General features: G+C 43.4%; 1 protein-coding gene across 5 annotated transcripts in view; it reads left to right on the plus strand.

Annotated features, from left to right (window-relative positions):
• The window catches only part of PRKDC (protein kinase, DNA-activated, catalytic subunit), a 190,898-nt gene that overhangs the window by 44,336 nt on the left and 127,867 nt on the right, over positions 1 to 18,695 (plus strand). For all 5 annotated transcript variants that reach the window (XM_062188515.1, XM_062188516.1, XM_062188518.1 and 2 more), the window contains 5 exons: positions 1,858 to 2,084; positions 6,308 to 6,402; positions 8,037 to 8,136; positions 9,287 to 9,420; positions 11,574 to 11,828. In XM_062188515.1, the coding sequence (XP_062044499.1) occupies positions 1,858 to 2,084; positions 6,308 to 6,402; positions 8,037 to 8,136; positions 9,287 to 9,420; positions 11,574 to 11,828 (811 nt within the window). The remainder of the gene's footprint in view (positions 1 to 1,857; positions 2,085 to 6,307; positions 6,403 to 8,036; positions 8,137 to 9,286; positions 9,421 to 11,573; positions 11,829 to 18,695) is intronic.

Here is an 18,695-nt window from a genome sequence, read left to right on the forward strand (position 1 = left end):
GCCATCCTCTACTGCCCTCCTAGGCCACAGCAGATAGTTGGATTGGAAGAGGAGCATCCGGGACTTGAACTGGTGCCCATATGGGATACCAGCACTGTAGGCGGCGGCTTCACCTGCTACGCCACTGCGCCAGTTCCTGTAGATACATCTTTAAAAGAAAAAGAAAAGTTAGCTGTTAAGACACCAAAATGTAGCCTCTAACTGGTTCATTTTTTTCTGTTTTCTTTCACTTTATTTGTGAAATGCCATTTTAATGGACACAATATCATATATTTATTTGATACTTTTAAATGTCTGTAACTAAATATTCAAGTGGTTTTAGCTTTTATATACTTCATCTACATTAACCATGTGTGTTTTTATGTGAGTTGAAGATAGGAGGAATAAGAATGTTCTTGGATTTACCAGAGCTATGGTAGCACAGTATTGAAGAATGAAAGCACTTTTTGAGCATATCCAGCTTTCTCCTGCGTTCAAATTCTCCAGCTGAAGGACTGAGAAACTGCAGCTTACCTTCTACCTAGAACCTTCCTGAGGCAGTAGAGGTAGATGGATGTGTTAGGGTTTGGTCACTGGCTCACTGAGGGCACAGGCAGAGAGGGCAGTTAAAGTGCATTCTTTGGATGTTGAATTTTTCATGATTTTTGAACTTGTGCAGATAAGTTGATATCTGATTCCTTTAAGTGTCATTTATTTCAGCCTGACATTTTGTTTTGTCATATATTCACTTTAGAGTCGAAAGTCGCAGTAAACACATAGCAAGTTTGTTGATACTACCATCCTTTAATTCCATATTCTTGCAAATTGATTCCGGTTTGCATCTTTTTTTTTTTTTTTTTTTTATCACTTTTTGTTCAGTTTGAGATGAGCAAGAGGAAAAAGGGGTTGACAAGAGCATCTGGAGAGGGGCAACAAATGTGCTAGGTCCAGGGTGGCGAGGACTGGGGTCTGTTTCTGCAGATCATTATGAGAGGAGAGGCTGGGAAAGGCATGAGGCAGGGTAGTGCAGGGCATCGCCCAGGGCAGTTGTGTCTGTTGGGTGGTGTCATCATGATGATAGGCCTTGTACTCTCAGAGTAGAGCAGCCGGGACCAGAACCGGCACTCATATGGGATGTGAGCAACGCAGGCGGAGGATTAACCCACTGCACAACAGCACCAGCCCCACGTTCAGTCTTGAGTTCTAAGCAGTGCTGCAGTCAGGGATTCCGCACGTGGCAGATTATGGGATGTCGGGCAGAGCTCCCCTATTTTAGTGTTACTCTTCCTTTGTAGACCTGAGAGGGGACAGGGCCTAGAGGACAGCAGAACCACTGAGCAGAGTGTTTCTCTATATGGAATCTCTGTGGTCAGATGTCCTTAGCAGTTTTCTGCAAACATGCCGAGACTGTGCCTTATGGGGATTGCTCTTTCCGAAAATTAGGTTTTCAGAACCACACAGCAGCCACTGTTTGTTTCTGTGAGAATACAGTTTCCTTGGACCGACCAAGGGGCTTACTTTCCTTCACCCTAGAGCACCTCAGACACTGTTAGTGGGTAAAATCCGCAGCCGCAAAGGTTCTTGGTATAGCCATTGTGTTTCTTCAGGGAAGGGAAAGGCTTGTGTGGCTATAACTTAAAATACTTTCCCCTTCCCATGGGCTTTTCAAGCTTATTACTTTGTTTAAAAGGAAGTGTTCTCAGTAGGTCAAAAAGAAATAGTTATTTGAATCTGGATTCTGGTCAACTGGGTAGGTTTTGCTAGTGTTGATTTCATCCTGATTGGTGCTAGATTTCAGTTATGTTAAGAGGCAGACCAAGGAAATTCGGTTGTCATTTTCAAATGATTACAAATCAAGGCCCCTTTGTCTTGTTTCAGGATGGAATTGTGGACCCCGTTGACAGTACTTTAAGAGACTTTTGTGGTCGTTGTGTTCGAGAATTCCTCAAATGGTCCATTAAACAAACAAGCCCACAGCAGCAGGAAAAGAGTCCAGTCAACACCAAATCGCTGTTCAAGCGCCTGTACAGCTTTGCACTCCACCCCAGTGCTTTCAAGAGGCTTGGGGCATCACTCGCTTTCAATAACATCTACAAGGAATTCAGGTATGGGAGCTACTGCCAGGAAGAAGGTAAAAGACACTCTTGAAACTTACAGCAGGTTTTGATTTTGAAGGTGACTTGATGTGTAACTCTGTGTGTCCGTGTATTCACATATCATGGTCTATTTTAGTCAGTATGTGCTGGATGCTGTGCTGTGTTCTGGGGTTTTAAAATTAATTAATATTTAATTTGCATGCAAGAAACTTAGAAACTACTGAGAAGTTGGGCTTACCAACCTAATACAATAGCAGTTTTATAAGCACAACACCGGAAGTCTATTGGAACACCAGAAGTCTGTTGGAATCCAGGGTCTTTTGGAACCCAGGGAAGTGCCCTGGAGGCCAAGCCTACTGGCAGAGTTTATCCCTGAAATGAGACTTAAGGGATGAATGGAAGCCAGCTGAGGCATTTCACATCACAGGGTGGGAAGGGGAGAAATGAGATGGGATCTCTGGTGATGACGATGCCTGGTGCTCCCAGACTACGGAGTCTGACAGTGGAGGGAAGCACAATGAGGCCGCTGAGCGCCCTTGTCTGATAGGGGACGAAGTGTGGGTCACATCTGCTCATAGTCTTTGGAATAGTGAGAGCAGGGAGTGCTGCACTTAGATTTTCTCCCAAAGGTGAACTGCTGGTGCCTGTGGAGAGTGGATCTCACTGGGATGAGACTGAAGGCCCAGGACACCAAGGAATAGGCTGTTGCCCAAGCCCAAGGACCAATGCATTAGTCACTCCCCTAAGGCAGCAGTGTGTTTGCTCATTCGTTCATGCCATCCTTCAGCACTATTTATTAATATTATTATATGCTGGGCCCTGTGCCACATGGTGGAGTTTCAAAGATGTACCCTCTCATGAGGGTTGCACTTCAGAACGTGAGACAGACAATAATTAACTAGTCGCATAGGGACATGTAAGATTTGTAACTGATATCAGTGATGCTAAATAATGATGCATTATCACTAATAATATTATGAGCTACCTGAGCGTTTTGGGTTGGAATAGCTTCTCTGAATAAGTGGCAGTTGGGATAGAGGAGAGGAGACAAAGAGAAGGTAGGGATAGGTGGATGGTTGATAATCTGGAGGAGATCAGTAATAAAAAAATAAGAGGATGCGTGGTTGGGAATGTGTATATATTTATTTGTATAACTGACTGCTTAGAGTTTGAAGCCATAGGTTACTTTTTAGCTTTTTAAATTGTGAAACCTGTGTGCAGAAGAGTATATAAAACATGTAAAGTTTATAGACTAATAAGACAAGTCCTGTGTACTTACCCTTGAGGTTAAGAAATTGCCAATGTTCTAGAAACCTCCCAAACCCTCACTATCCCAGAGGGATCATTCTCCTGACTTTTATGTTGCTTTTTCTCTTTTTCTTTATAGTTTTGTTACTTGTGCTTCCAATCATACATACTGTGTCCTTGGATTTTAGAAAGCTGACACTACTAAGTGTGAGCACAGCACATTCTCCTGTCAGGTCGGGGGTCCTGGGAGACAGGCAGCTAAGAGGAGTCTGGCTGGAGCCTCCTTCAGAGATCACAAGAGAGAGAGATGACTAGCAGGGCTAAGGAATGTCTGGACACACCAAAGCAACTGCAGATGGGACTTGAAATTAAGTAACAGACTACTTTTTTGGTTGATAATTTTGTGTGGCTGGTGCATGATGTTATAAATATATCCAAATGGCCCTTGACAGAAAAAAAGTTTCCCCACTTCTGCATTACAAGATCCAGGGTTAGTCCTGGGCAGCGGGGTTCTCCAGAGATGGCCGACAGATGCTGGGAATATCGTTGCAGGTTGTGGGCTGACCTTTGGTTTCTGCCTCTCAGCTCGCAGTGGCCTACCCTGTCTGACAGGAGTGGATCAGAGCGAAGTACTCTTATGAGTACATGTACCTGGTCAACTGATCTGGGCGGAACACAGAACTTCAAACATGTGGGCATGGTGGGCCAGGTTCAGACAGCAGTTTGGTCTGGGCTCACCTGGGTGTCCCTTCCAAGTTGAAGGAGCCCTACAGTTGTGTCCTGGTGGAGGCACCTCCTCCACAGTCCCAGACACACTCTGATGCACTGCTGATGCTCAGGGTATCTGTGATTGTCCCTTAGGATATCCCTTTCCCTCTTTCCTGTATTTGAGCTTCTGTTTTCTTCTCCCCTTGTTGTTGTTTTTCTTGGATACTTTTTTTTTTGACAGGCAGAGTGGATAGTGAGAGAGAGACAGAGAGAAAGGTCTTCCTTTTTGCCGTTGGTTCACCCTCCAATGGCCGGCGCGGCCGGTGCACTGCAGCCGGCGCACCGCGCTGATCCGATGGCAGGAGCCAGGTGCCTATCCTGGTCTCCCATAGGGTGCAGGGCCCAAGTACTTGGGCCATCCTCCACTGCACTCCCTGGCCATAGCAGAGAGCTGGCCTGGAAGAGGGGCAACCGGGAAAGAATCCGGCGCCCCGACTGGGACTAGAACGCGGTGTGCCGGCGCCACAAGGCGGAGGATTAGCCTAGTGAGCCACGGCGCCTGCCTCTTGGATACTCTTTATTAGTTGGTCCACATTTCAAGTGACTTTTTGAGAAAGGGTACCTGGGAGATAAAGTTTTTGAGGTGATGGCCGGCGCCTTGGCTTAACAGGCTAATCCTCCGCCTGGCGGCGCTGGCACACCGGGTTCTAGTCCCAGTTGGGGCGCCAGATTCTATCCTGGTTGCGCCTCTTCCAGGCCAGCTCTCTGCTATGGCCCGGGAGTGCAGTGGAGGATGGCCCAAGTGCTTGGGCCCTGCACCCGCATGGGAGACCAGGAGAAGCACCTGGCTCCTAGCTTCGGATCGGCGAGACGAGCTGGACGCAGTGGCCATTGGAGGGTGAACCAACGGCAAAAAAGGAGGACTTTTCTCTCTGTCTCTCTCTCTCTCTCACTGTCCACTCTACCTGTCAAAAAAAAAAAAAAGTTTTTGAGGTGGTGCATGTTGAATCCTGTAAATAGGATCTGAATGTTCACTTTCTGTGTGACACTGAGCTGTCTTAGCACAGGTGGAATCCTTGTTTTGTCACATCATTCTGTATTTGCACTTTTTACTATTTTCCTGGTGCAGTTGGCTTGGATTTCCAACACCTCTGCAGTTAAACCCAACCAACCTTTTTACAGTCCTCCAGCTGAACCTTTTCTAGCTTCGCCAGTTTGTTTATTGACACCCACTTTTTTTTTTTTTAATCTTACCTCCAGTCTTTACTCATTCTATTTTTGTTGATTGGCTCAGTGTCAGATCTGGGTGTGACACGTTGGAAGGCATTTGGGGCTTGTGGAACTCTTGAGAGTCCCTGCCCATGAGATTCAAATAAAAAACCAAATATATATATATATATGTATATATATATATATATGTATGTATCTACCTATAAGTGTATATATCTGCATATCTATATATTAGGCTAATACTTCTGTCAAGTGGAACAGCAGTTTGCAGTTCTTGTTCCAAGTCCTCCATATCCTCCATGCTTTTCTCAGCGTCTCTTGTTCTGTGGCTACACTTCTTCCAAGTCAGTGGTGCAGCAACCTAGCAACATGGGGACAGAAGACTCAACTGGAATTCTTTTTTCTTAGTTATCTAAGATCTCCTGTGAGAATTATTGTGTATACCCGTTGTTTTGCTCTTAACCGTTGGATATCCTGTTTCAGTAAGGAACACATTTTCTAGTGAGAACTCACTTCTGCAGTTTAGTTCTTGGCGCTGGTGCTTGGCGCCACTGTAAGTTTCTATATAAATACATGGTCCAAAGATGTCACTGATCAGATTATTTGCATGTAGGGGGTATGCCTATAAAAGGCTTAGAACTTACTATTGATGTTGACTTGTTTTTAGACAGGTTGAGAGCTTTTAGAATTCCTTTATTTTGGAAGACTGTGGATATGGTATAATCTATTCTTTTTCCCTGCACTGAATTTTAATGAGCTGTGTGGTCAGAGAAGCAGTTCTAAGGTTAGGTGCTGTCTACAGCCCCAGGGATGGGAGAGTGAGGGGGAGGTTGTGTACATGGAGAAAAAGCTGGTGCTGCCTCTTTTTGGTTTATGCATTTGTCTTAGTTTGTTATGGGAAGTAGTCTTCTTTGACAAGTATTTGAGCCTTTTTTTAAAAAAAGCAAATTTAATTAATGTGTGCATTCTTTAACACCATTACTGTTTGCTGTGTGCGGTCTGCTTTATGATTCTCTTGGGTAAGTTTATTGCTGTTTGTTTTGCAGGGAAGAAGAGTCCCTGGTAGAACAGTTTGTGTTTGAAGCCTTGGTGATATATATGGAAAGTCTGGCCTTAGCTCACGCAGACGAGAAATCCTTAGGTTTGTCTCCCCCAAGCCTTCTGTTTGCTTCCCAAATCTGTTTGCTTTACAGGTCTTAACATGATTCTGTTATGGGGAGTTGTTTTCTCTGTCTCCCATAAACCTGGCAAATATGAAGGGGAGATACACTCCTCAGTGCCCAAACTCCAGCTTGTGAAGGTTTTCTCCTTCCCTCATCCTCTAAGACTCACCAAGTACCCCTGATAGCCACTCCTGCCTGACTCTGGGAGGTGAGAGGTCCTGATCCTCTGCTGTGATGTTCTTAGTGTAGGCAAAAGGATTTTTTTTTTTTACAGGCAGAGTGGACAGTGAGAGAGAGACAGAGAGAAAGGTCTTCCTTTTTGCCGTTGGTTCACCCTCCAATGGCCGCCACGGCTGGCGTGCTGCGGCCGGCGCACCGCACTGTTCTGATGGCAGGAGCAAGGTGCGTATCCTGGTCTCCCATGGGCTGCAGGGCCCAAGCACTTGGGCCATCCTCCACTGCACTCCCTGGCCACAGCAGAGAGCTGGCCTGGAAGAGGGGCTACCGGGACAGGATCCGGCACCCCGACTGGGACTAGAAGCTGGTATGCCGGCACCGCTAGGCAGAGGATTAGCCTAGGGATTTTTTTTTTTTTTTTTTTTAAATCGTGATACTCCTCCTTCCTTCCTTTTTTTTTTTTTTTCTTTTCTTTTTTCTTTTTTTTTTTTGGATTTATTTATTTGAAAGGCCTAGAGAAGGAGAAGGATTTTCCACCTGCTGGTTCACTCCCCAAATGGCAAAGGTCAGGCTGGACCAGGCTGAAACCAGGAGCTAGGAGCTTCATCCAGGTCCCCATTTGGGTGCAGGGACCCATGTACTTGGATCATCTGCTGATTTCCCAGACACATTAGCAGGGAGGTAGATAGGAAGTGGAGCAGCTGGGACATAAACTGGCACCTATATGGGATACCAGCATCATGGGCTGCAGCTTAAGTGCTATGCTACAGCACCAGCCCTGTCAAAAAGCTTTAAACTCAGTCCTTGCCATCAAATACCTTGAATTTGCCTTGTTTATCTTAATTTCCCATATAGGTAAATTTTCCTAAACAAGTAAAACTCTACTCTGAAATCACTGCTATATTTAAAAAGCATAGAAGGAAGCCTTTTCTTGGTGAGAAAAGTCAAAATAAGTTGTATAAGGCTCCTTTCCTAAATAATTTTATTTCTGTGGGTGGTTTGCCATCTTATTTCTGTTCTCTATCCAAAGTGTCCATATTACTAAACTATCACGTAGTTTATCACTTGCAAGAAGAAGAGGTCACACAGGCTGTGGCCTGGTATGTGGGTCTTGGGATATCTACAAGGTCCCCTCCATGTCCGATCCTTTAAGTAAAGCTGTGCTTGTCTGGTTCGTGATGCTGATTACATGTGGTATTACTCTGTGTGTGCAGGTGTGCACATGTGTGTGTCAAACTATGTTGCAGTCTTAAATATGGGTTTCAGTTTGAACATGCTGTGTGAATCAGTTATTAAGTTTTATATTCTGAAAGGTAAAATGATTTTAAACCTATAGTAAAACCATCTTTTTAATTAAAAAAATTAGGCCAACAAATTAATAATTCTAATTTATTCATTGTAGTCAGTTCTATGTCTTCTTTGTACTTGAGAACAGGTACAGTTCAACAGTGTTGTGATGCCGTTGACCACCTAAGCCGCATCATCGAGAAGAAATGCGTTTCTTTAAACAAACCAAAAAAACGGCGGTTGCCACGGTGGGTGTTATTGCTTCCTTTTCCTTTTCGTTTCCAAACATAAAACTGATTCTCAGTTTATGAAGGGCAACGTAGGATGGATGTGTGCAAGTATAAGGAATTAGTTTTTAAAATAAGGAATGTGTAGAAGTAGTAGGAGAGTCCATTTTCTAAAGCAAAAGCTCTATGTTTGGAAATACTTGGTTTAAGGTATAAAGTATGTGTTCTTAGTTGGAGTAATAGATACAAATTTAACATTAGTTTTGTAACAAGCACTTTATTTTACTTGCACTAATTTTGAATACAAATTGATGTTGAATTGTTTTACTAGCATGTACATGAATTGTTATGCAGTAAATTTTGAAATATAATCATTGAATGGTGAAATGGTAGGATTTTGACACTCATGGAAAAATAGAATTGTGAAACAAAGCTGCCAAGAGCCAAGGCTGGGTATCAGCCAGTGGGTTCCAGCCATTGCTGTCATTCCCATCCCCTGTGTCTCATTCTCAGACAGGGTGTGGTGCCATGTATCAGCCGCTCAGGAATCTCTGCAGGTGCCTATACTGGCGGCCAGTGCTCTGGACAGGCATAGTACCATGTGGACTGGACGTATATTTTTCCTGATTTAAATTTGATTCTTTCAGATTCTACCATTATGACATCTCTATATATTGTTGGTTTCAGACTTTAGCACCTATTAGAATATACTGGAGACCTTGTTAAAACAGATTGCTGGGCCAGCCTGCACCTCAGGATTTCTCTGTCAAGTCTGGGGTGGGGTCAGAGAACTTGCATTTACAACAAGTTCACAGGTGAAGCTGGGGGCACACTCTGAGAAGTGCTGTTTTAGATCTTGAATCCTTGTTTTTGTTTTTTTTTTTAAACAAATTAAAAAGGATGCATGAAAATACTTGGTGTGCTGTTCCATTAAGAAATGCTTTTAAATTTTTCCCGGATAAAAATAAAAATGAAGGTCATCAGCCTGTGGGGCCCATTTACCCTTTGATGGCTGATTGTGTCCTAATGATAAAACATGAGTTGAATGCCCTTTAATGAGGTCTCTACATATGTCAATGTGGTCAAATTGATGAGTTATTTCTAGATTCTGGGATAGCCAAACATTGACGTCAAAGCACGTTAGTGACAGCAGTATGTTTTCTCCCTGTAGAGGATTCCCACCTTCAGCATCACTGTGTTTATCAGATCTGGTCAAGTGGCTGTTAGCCCGTTGTGGGAGGCCTCAGACTGAATGCCGACACAAGTCCATAGAACTCTTTTATAAATTTGTTCCTTTATTGCCAGGTATGCTGATTCTTACATCCTATAAAATGAGTTTTGCTGTTGCTAGTAGTATGAACACATAGATTTATTAAAAATATGATCCTTCTATTATTTAAATGAGTATTACAAGTAATATGTTTTTAATAAACACAAAACATAATTATGTTCAGTAATCATTTCAGGTTTGTATGACATGATGTTATGACTGCATTTCTCAAAGATTTATAGAAAGAAATAAAAAAATGCTACTTTGGTATTAGTCAAATGATAGATAAGAAGTAGATTTAGAATTTCCCCATATCTTTTTAATTTCACTACCACTTTGCTTCTTTCCTATTCTCTTTAAAAGAAATAAAGAAGAGTTGGGTGACCACTGTAGTCAATATGATATTTAATCACAATTCAGAATATTAACAGTTAATGAAATAACACAGTCTATCTCAACGTATAATTAATATGAACCTGCTAGAATCCTAAATTGGAATGATCTCAGATCATTGTGCTATTAGGAATGATCTCAGATCATTGTGCTATTAAAGGAAAGCAGTGAAGCTTTTGGGTAGTTATTCACTAAATCATTAAGCTGCTTGAAATAATAGCTGGATTTCTCAGGAATAAATGTTCTACTTTCTCCACTGATGCCAAGTCAGGGTTTGGTGGCTTTGATGTGTGGGGAGGAAGCTGTGTCTTGGAATGGAACTGGTGTTGACTTCCTCTTTCATGTGCACTGGGCACCAACCCAGAGCCAGATGTGCTGCTTGTGGCTGTGCATGCCTGTTGAGTCAGGGAGGAGCTCACTGCAGGGCAGAACAGGGGGTGTGGTCTGCTATCTGGATAGGTCTTCATGGAACAAGAGGAAAAATGACTTCTTGGTTCTCTTGACTTCTGAAACTTAGAGTTCCAAGTTTTGTTATCCTGTAATATAATAATATTAAATGAGAGTGCTTCAAAAAAGTTTATGGAAAATGAAATTAAAAGATGTTTATTTTGGAACTGTTGCTGTGGCGTAGTGGGTAAAGTTGTCTTCTGCCGTGCCAGCATCCCGTGGGTGCCCAAGTCAGGAGCTTCCTCCAGGTCTCCCACATGGATGGTAGGGGCCCAAACATTTGGGCAGTACTCCACTGCTTTCCCAGGATATTAGCAGGGAGCTGTATTGGAAGTGGAACATCTGGGACATGAACCAGCACCTACATGGGATGTTGGCATTGTGGGCGCACAGTGCCACAATGCTAGTGTGTAAAATGTTCTCCTTGTAACACATCAGAAGTAGATGACTGTTTTGGCTTCTTCTCTAACTTTGTTAGAGTGATATGGTTTTTTCGGAGCATACAGGATGCAATTTTATGTACTTCACACACCTCACCCCCCCACCCTTGCTTTTTTAAGATTTATGTGAAAGAGCTACAGAGAGGGAAAGACAGAGAAAAGAGAGGGATTCCATTCACTAGTTCATTCCCTAAATGGCTACATCAGCCAGGACAGGGCCAGGCTGAAGCCAGGATCCAGGAGTTGCTTTGAGTCTACCACAAGGGTAGCAAGTACTGGGGCTATCTTCTGCTGCTTTTCCCAACCCATTAACAGGGAGCTGGATAGGAAATGGAGCAGCGGGGACACAAACTGGTGCTATATGAGATGCTGGCATCACAGGTGGCAGCTTTACCTGCTATGCCACATCGCCTGCCCCAAAAATATTCTTTGAAAGGTGGGTAATTTGACTCAATATACACTGCACATACTGTCTGGCGGTTCTGTTCTAAGCATGTATTCAAACAATAACTAGTTCATATAAGGTAACCCAAGAGCCAGAGATTGATACGGTTCTTCTTTGTAGATGAGTAAACTAACTGAGCCACAGAGAGGCCCAGCCCCTGGCTGGGAGGTGGCAGAGCCAGCCTAGGAGCCCAGCAGTCACAGCTCTCCTTTTTGACTTGAAAAGGGTGTTCATTTATAGCTGTTCTAAGTGGTGTTCAGTTGTTTTTAAAATGTTCAAAGAAGCCCAAGAGAGTGACTTTGGTGGAGATACCTTGTTGAAACAAGTTATGTGTGCTGTAATAAAATAAAAAAGATTATCCCATCTCATTTGGCTGTTTTAACTAGATGCAGAGGTTGAATTAAAACAATTAACCATGTGGAAGTTATTTATATGTGCATTTTAATTTTGTTTCTTTCTTAAGGCAACAAATCCCCTTCATTATGGCTGAAAGATCTTATGAAGAAAGAAGAGACCTCTTTTCTCATAAACACGTTTGAAGGGGGTGGTAGTAGTGGTGACCGGCCGGCGGGCATCCTTGCTCAGCCCACCCTCTTCCACTTGCAGGGGCCCTTCAGCCTGCGCACAACGCTGCAGTGGCTGGGCCTGCTGCTGGCCGCGCTCGAGTGCTACAACACGTTCATCCAGGAGAGGACTATTGAAGCGCTGGATGTCCTGGGTAGGTCAACCTCACCCCAGTTAGCATGGCTGGTTCTGTGCGGATTCATTCTGGGAAGGTGACTCGCTGTGTGTCAGTCACAGCGGTCAGGCTTCTGCTGTGCTGTGCCGTGAGATGAGCGCCCTGCATCCTTGTTTAACCTTGATAGATGGTACCACTGAGTCTCCACACACCTGTCCAGAGCTTCTGATTCCTTTTGGCCCTGTCCGTAGGCTTCCAGTGATCTCTTGTAAAATAACCCCTGGAGGTAGTAACTTGCGTGGGGCATGCTACAAGAGCTCATCCTGACAGAGGCTCTGTGATCTTTATTTTTTAAATTTTTACTTATTTATTTGAGAGACTGGGAGACAGAGACAGACTGAGATGGAGAGAAGAACTTCCATTTGCTGTTTCTCTCACCAAATGTTTGAAATGGCTGGGGCTGAGCCAGGCTGAAGCCAGGAGCCGTGAACTCAATCCAGGTTCTGAAAGCAGGAAGCTGGAGTCAGAAGTAGATGCTGGACTCAAACCCAGCTACTCTAATGGGATGCAGGCTTATCCTAACCTGGTGTCTTAACTGCTGACCAGATGTTTACCCCAGTCTGGATTTCTCACATTTTCATATTCCTTAAGTTTTTTATTCCCATATGGTGATAGTGTTTACAGAGGCTGGGATACAAGGTGGAGAACTGTGAGTTCCCAGGAGATGGGTGGCTCCATCAGTGCAGACACCTTGGTAGATGGAGAGTTGAACTGGTGGGAGGTGGTGCTCAGGAAGGAGACATGGAAAGCACTGTTGGGTAGCAGACGTGTTCACTGCATCTGATTGGCTGGACTTATTGAAAGTCCTTTCCCATGGGCGGATCCTTAGTCTGGCCACTCAGAATATGTTGTTAATTTAGATAAGTTTTTTTTTTTTTTTTTAACTTTTATTTAATGAATATAAATTTCCAGTGTACAGCTTATGGATTACAATGGCTTCCCCCCCCATAACTTCCCTCCCACCCGCAACCCTCCCCTCTCCCGCTCCCTCTCCCCTTCCATTTGCATCAAGATTCATTTTCAATTCTCTTTATATACAGAAGATCAATTTAGTATAAAGATTTCAACAGTTTTCACCCACATAGAAACACAAAGTGAAACATACTGTTTGAGTACTAGTTATAGCATTAAATCACAATGGACAGCACATTAAGGACAGAGATCCCACATGAGGAGCAAGTGCACAGTGGCTCCTGTTGTTGACCCAACAAATTGACACTCTAGTTTATGGCGCCAGTAACCACCCTAGGCTGTCGTCATGAGTTGCCAAGGCTATGGAAGCCTTCCAAGTTTGCCAACTCTGATCATATTTAGACGAGGTCATAAAAGACAGAGTGAGGATAGTAACCAATGATCCTAAGAGTGGCATTTACCAGGTTTGAACAATTATACAGCATTAAGTGGGGAAGAGGACCATCAGTACACACATGTTGGGAGTAGAGCCATTGGTGGTAGAGTAGAGGTTATGATTACAAAGGAATGAGGCCCAAGTGCACTAGACAGGGCCTAGAACAAAGGACAGAGTCATTATTAGAGGAGCTAAGAAAGGTGCTGTCTAAGCTACAATGAAGTTTTCTGATTGAGAGGCAAATAGAACCTGATAGAAGGGGCTTGATAATAATCTGGTGGGCTTTAGGCCTTGTAAATTCAGAGGCCCAGACCTATCTATCTCTTCACATGGGGTATATCCTAAGGGAGGTGTGAAGCTCCTAGGGGAAGGCACTCTGTTGACTTTCATTACTTAGCTGGCCTGGGAGGAGAGCTGGCCAGGTAAAGGCAGGTGGCATCTCTAACAAGAAATTTACAGTTCTGCCTGCAATGTTGCTGATAAGAGCATCTGCTCTGGTGCAAAGTGGTGATGGTTTATAAAGGAGCCCTCATTCTCTCTTCACTTCTGTCAGAGATAAAATCCAAGTTATGGGAACTGGAGAGGGAAGCACCTTGTCTTGGCTTGAGGACAGTAGAAGCTAGCCCTGATAGAGAGTGTTTAGTGAGTGTATATGTGGTAGGCATGCATGTGCATGATAGGCATGTACATGCTGAGGTTCATGAACAGTTGTTTGTGTTGAAGATTTATTTATTTTAAAGGCAGAGTGACAGAGACGGAGAGATAGAGAGAGTGACCACTCCCCAGCAACCAGGTTTTCCATGTGGGAGTTAGGGACCCAGGTGCCTGGGCCAGGATCTACTCTCTTTCTAGGCACATTAGCAGAGAGCTGGATTGGAAGCAGAGCAACTGGTATGCAAGCAGCAGCTTAGCCACTGCACCATGACCCCATCCCCAGGACAATGGGTCTTACACCGTCCTAAGGAAGGTTGATTCACTAGCGTGAGATGCTATGTAGAAGGACAGGTCAGAAAGTGAAAATTCTACCAATTTGGCTGTAAAGTTATGAATTGTACCTTAGATTTCTTATTTTACATGATCTTCTGCCTTCATTTTGAAAACATAAACAAACAAAAATATCTAGGGACCATGTTGTGGCTACCACCTGTGGCACCAGCATCCCATAGGGACATCAGTTCCAGTCCCGGCTGCTCTACTTTCTTTTTTTTTTTTTTTTTTTTTTTTAAGATTTATTTATTTATTTGAAAGAGTTCATAGAGAGAGGAGGGGCAGAGAGAGAGAAAGAGAGAAAGTCTTCCAACCGCTGGTTCACTCCCCAGTTGGCCGCAATGGCCGGAGCTGTAAGAGAAGAGAGAGAGAGGTCTTCCAGATGCTGGTTCACTCCCTAGTTGGCTGCAATGGCTGGAATTGTGCTGATCCAAAGCCAAGAGCCAGGAGCCTCTTCCTGGTCTTCCACACGGGTGCAGGAGCCCAATGACTTGGACCACCTTCCACTGCTTTCCCAGGTCATAGCAGAGAGCTGGATTGGAAGTGGAGCAGGTGGGACTTGAACCAGTGCCCATGTGGGATGCTGGCACTGCGGGCAGTGGCTTTAAGTGCTATGCCACAGCGCTGACCCCTGCTCCACTTTTGATACAGCTCCCTGCTAATGTGCCTTGGAAAACAACAGAAGATGGTCCAAGTGCTTGGGCCCTTGTACCCACATGGGAGAACTGGAGGAAGCTCCTGGCACCTGACTTTGGTCTGGCCCAGCCCTGGCCATTGGGGCCATTTCGGGAGTGAACCAGTGGATAGAATATTGATGTCTCTCTCTCTCTCTAATTCTTTTTTTTTTTTTTTTTTTTGACAGGCAGAGTTAGACAGTGAGAGAGAGAGAGACAGAGAGAAAGGTCTTCCTTTTTCCGTTGGTTCACCCCCCAAGTGGCCGCTGTGGCCAGCGCGCTGCGCCATTCCGAAGCCAGGAGCCAGGTGCTTCCTCCTGGTCTTCCATGTGGGTGCAGGGCCCAAGCACTGGGCCATCTTCTACTGCCTTCCCAGGCCACAACAGACAGCTGGAGTGGAAGAGGAGCAACCGGGACAGAATCCGGTGCCCTAACCGGGACTAGAACCTGGGGTGCCGGCGCCGCAGGCGGAGGATTAGCCAAGTGAGCCGCGGTGCTGGCCTCTCTCTAATTCTTTTTTTTTTTTTTTTTTTACTTTTATTTAATGAATATAAATTTCCAAAGTATAGCCCATGGGTTACAATGGCTTCCCCCCTCCCATAACTTCCCTCCCGCCCGCAATCCTCCCCCTTCCCGCTCCCTTTCCCCTTCCATTCATGTAAAGATTCATTTTCAATTCTCTTTGTATACAGAAGATCAGTTTAGTATATATTAGGTAAAGATTTCAACATTTTGCCCATATAGCAACACAAAGTGAAAAAACTACCATTGGATTACTAATAATAGCATTAAATAGCAATGTACAGCACATTAAAGACAGAGATCCTACATAATTTTTTTTTTCAAATTAATTAATTTTCTATGCCATTTCCATTTTAACACCAGGTTGTTTTTTTTTTTTCATTTCCAATTCTCTTTATATACAGAAGATCAATTCAGTATATAATTAGTAAAGACCTCATCAGTTTGTGCCCACACAGAAACGCAAAGTATAAAAATACTGTTTCAGTACTAGTTATAGCATCACTTCGCTTTAGACGACACATTAGGGACAGATCCCACATGGGGTGTAAGTACACAGTGACTCCTGTTGCTGATTTAACAATTTGACACTCCTGTTCATGGCGTCAGTAATCTCCCTAGGCTCTAGTCATGAGTTGCCAGGGCTATGGAAGCCTTTAGAGTTCGCTGACTTTGGTCTTATTCCGATAGGGTCATAGTCAAAGTGGAAGTTCTCTCCTCCCTTCGGAGAAGGGTACCTCCTTCTTTGATGGCCCCGTTCTTTCCACTGGGATCTCACTCACAGAGATCATTCATTTAGGTCTTTTTTTTTTTTTTCCATGATATCTTGGCTTTCCATGCCTGCTATACTCTCATGGGCTCTTCAGCCAGATCTGAATGCCTTGAGGGCTGATTCTGAGGCCAGAGTGTTGTTTAGGACATCTGCCATCCTATGAGTCTGCTGTGTATCCCACTTCCCATGTTGGATCTTTCTCTCCCTTTTTGGTTCTATCAGTTAGTATTAGCAGATACTTGTCTTGTTTGTGTGATCTCTTTGACTCTTAGACCTATCAGAGCTATCAATTGTGAGCTGAAATTGATCACTTGGACTAGTGCGATGGCATTGGTACATGCCATCTTGATGGGATTGTGTTGGAATCCCCTGGCACATTTCTAACTCCACCATTTGCGGCCAGTCCGATTGAGCATGTTCCAAATTGTTCATCTCCTCCCTCTCTTTTTCCACTCTTAGATTTAACAGGGATCACTTTTCAGTTAAAATTTAAACACCTAAGAATAATTGTGTGTTAATTACTGAGTTCAACCACTAGTACTAGAACAACAACAACAACAACAAATACTAAAAAGGATAAAGTATTACATTGTACATCTAAAGTCAGGACAGGAGCTGATCAGTTCATTGTTGCTTATAGTGTCCATTTCACTTAACAGGTTTCCCCTTTGGCGCTCAGTTGTCACCGATCAGGGAAAACAAATGATATTTTTCTCTTTGGGACTGGCTTAATTCACTCAGCATGATGTTTTCCAGATTGCTCCATCTTGTTGCAAATGACTGGGTTTCGTTGTTTCTTACTGCTGTATAGTATTCTATGGAGTACATGTCCCATAATTTCTTTATCCAGTCTACTGTTGATGGGCATTTGGGTTGGTTCCAGGTCTTAGCTATTGTGAATTGAGCTGCAATAAACATTAATGTGCAGATGGCTTTTTTATTTGCCAAATTAATTTCCTTTGGGTAAATCCCAAGGAGTGGGATGGCTGGGTTGTATGGTAGGGTTATGTTCAGGTTTCTGAGGAATCTCCAGACTGACTTCCATAGTGGCTTAACCAGTTTGCATTCCCACCAACAGTGGGTTAGTGTCCCTTTTTCCCCACATCCTCTCCAGCATCTGTTGTTGGTCGATTTCTGAATGTGAGCCATTCTCACCGGGGTGAGATGGAACCTCATTGTGGTTTTGATTTGCATTTCTCTGATTGCCAGTGATTTTGAACATTTTTTCATGTGTCTGTTGGCCATTTGGATTTCCTCTTTCGAAAAATGTCTATTGAGGTCCTTGGCCCATCTCTTAAGTGGGTTGTTTGTTTTGTTGTTGTGGATTTTCTTGATTTCTTTGTAGATTCTGGTTATCAATCCTTTATCTGTAGTATAGTTTGCGAATATTTTTTCCCATTCTGTTGGTTGCCTCTTCACTTTCCTGACTGTTTCTTTTGAAGTACAGAAACTTCTCAATTTGATGCAATCCCAAATGTTAATTTTGGTTTTGACTGCCTGTGCTGTTGGAGTATTTTCCAGGAAGTCTTTGCCTGTGCCTATATCTTGCAGGGTTTCTCCAATGCTCTCTAATAATTTGATGGTTTCGGGTCGTAGATTTAAGTCTTTAATCCATGTTGAGTGAATTTTTGTGTAAGGTGATAGGTATGGGTCTTGCTTCAAGCTTCTGCACGTGGAAATCCAATTTTCCCAGCACCATTTATTGAATAGACTGTCCTTATTCCAGGGATTAGATTTGGATCTTTGGTCAAATATAAGTTGGCTGTAGATGTTTGGATTGATTTCTGGTGTTTCTATTCTGTTCCATTGGTCTATCCATCTGTTTCTGTACCAGTACCATGCTGTTTTGATAACAACTGCCCTGTAGTATGTCCTAAAATCAGGTATTGTGATGCCTCCGGCTTTGTTTTTGTTGTACAGGATTGCTTTGGCTATTCGAGGTCTTCTGTGTCTCCATATGAATTTCAGCATCATTTTTTCCAGATCTGAGAAGAAGGTCTTCGGGATCTTGATGGGTATTGCATTGAATGTATAAATTGCTTTTGGGAGAATAGACATTTTGATGATATTGATTCTTCCAATCCATGAGCATGGAAGATTTCTCCATTTTTTGGTATCCTCTTCTATTTCTTTCTGTAAGGTTTTGTAGTTTTCATCGTAGAGATCTTTAACGTCTTTGGTTAAGTTTATTCCAAGGTATTTGATTGTTTTTGTAGCTATTGTGAATGGGACTGATTTTAGAAGTTCTTCCTCAGCCGTGGCATTGCCTGTGTATACAAAGGCTGTTGATTTTTGTGCATTGATTTTATATCCTGCTACTTTGCCAAACTCTTCGATGAGTTCCAGCAGTCTCTTAGTAGAGTTCTTTGGGTCCCCTAAATAAAGAATCATATCATCTGCAAAGAGGGATAGTTTGAGTTCGTCCTTCCCAATTTGTATCCCTTTAATTTCTTTTTCTTGCCTAATAGCTCTGGCCAAAACTTCCAGAACTATATCGAATAGCAGTGGTGAGAGAGGGCATCCCTGTCTGGTACCAGATTTCA

This window comes from Lepus europaeus, chromosome 4, assembly GCF_033115175.1.
Source record: "Lepus europaeus isolate LE1 chromosome 4, mLepTim1.pri, whole genome shotgun sequence".
NCBI classification, from domain to species: domain Eukaryota; kingdom Metazoa; phylum Chordata; class Mammalia; order Lagomorpha; family Leporidae; genus Lepus; species Lepus europaeus.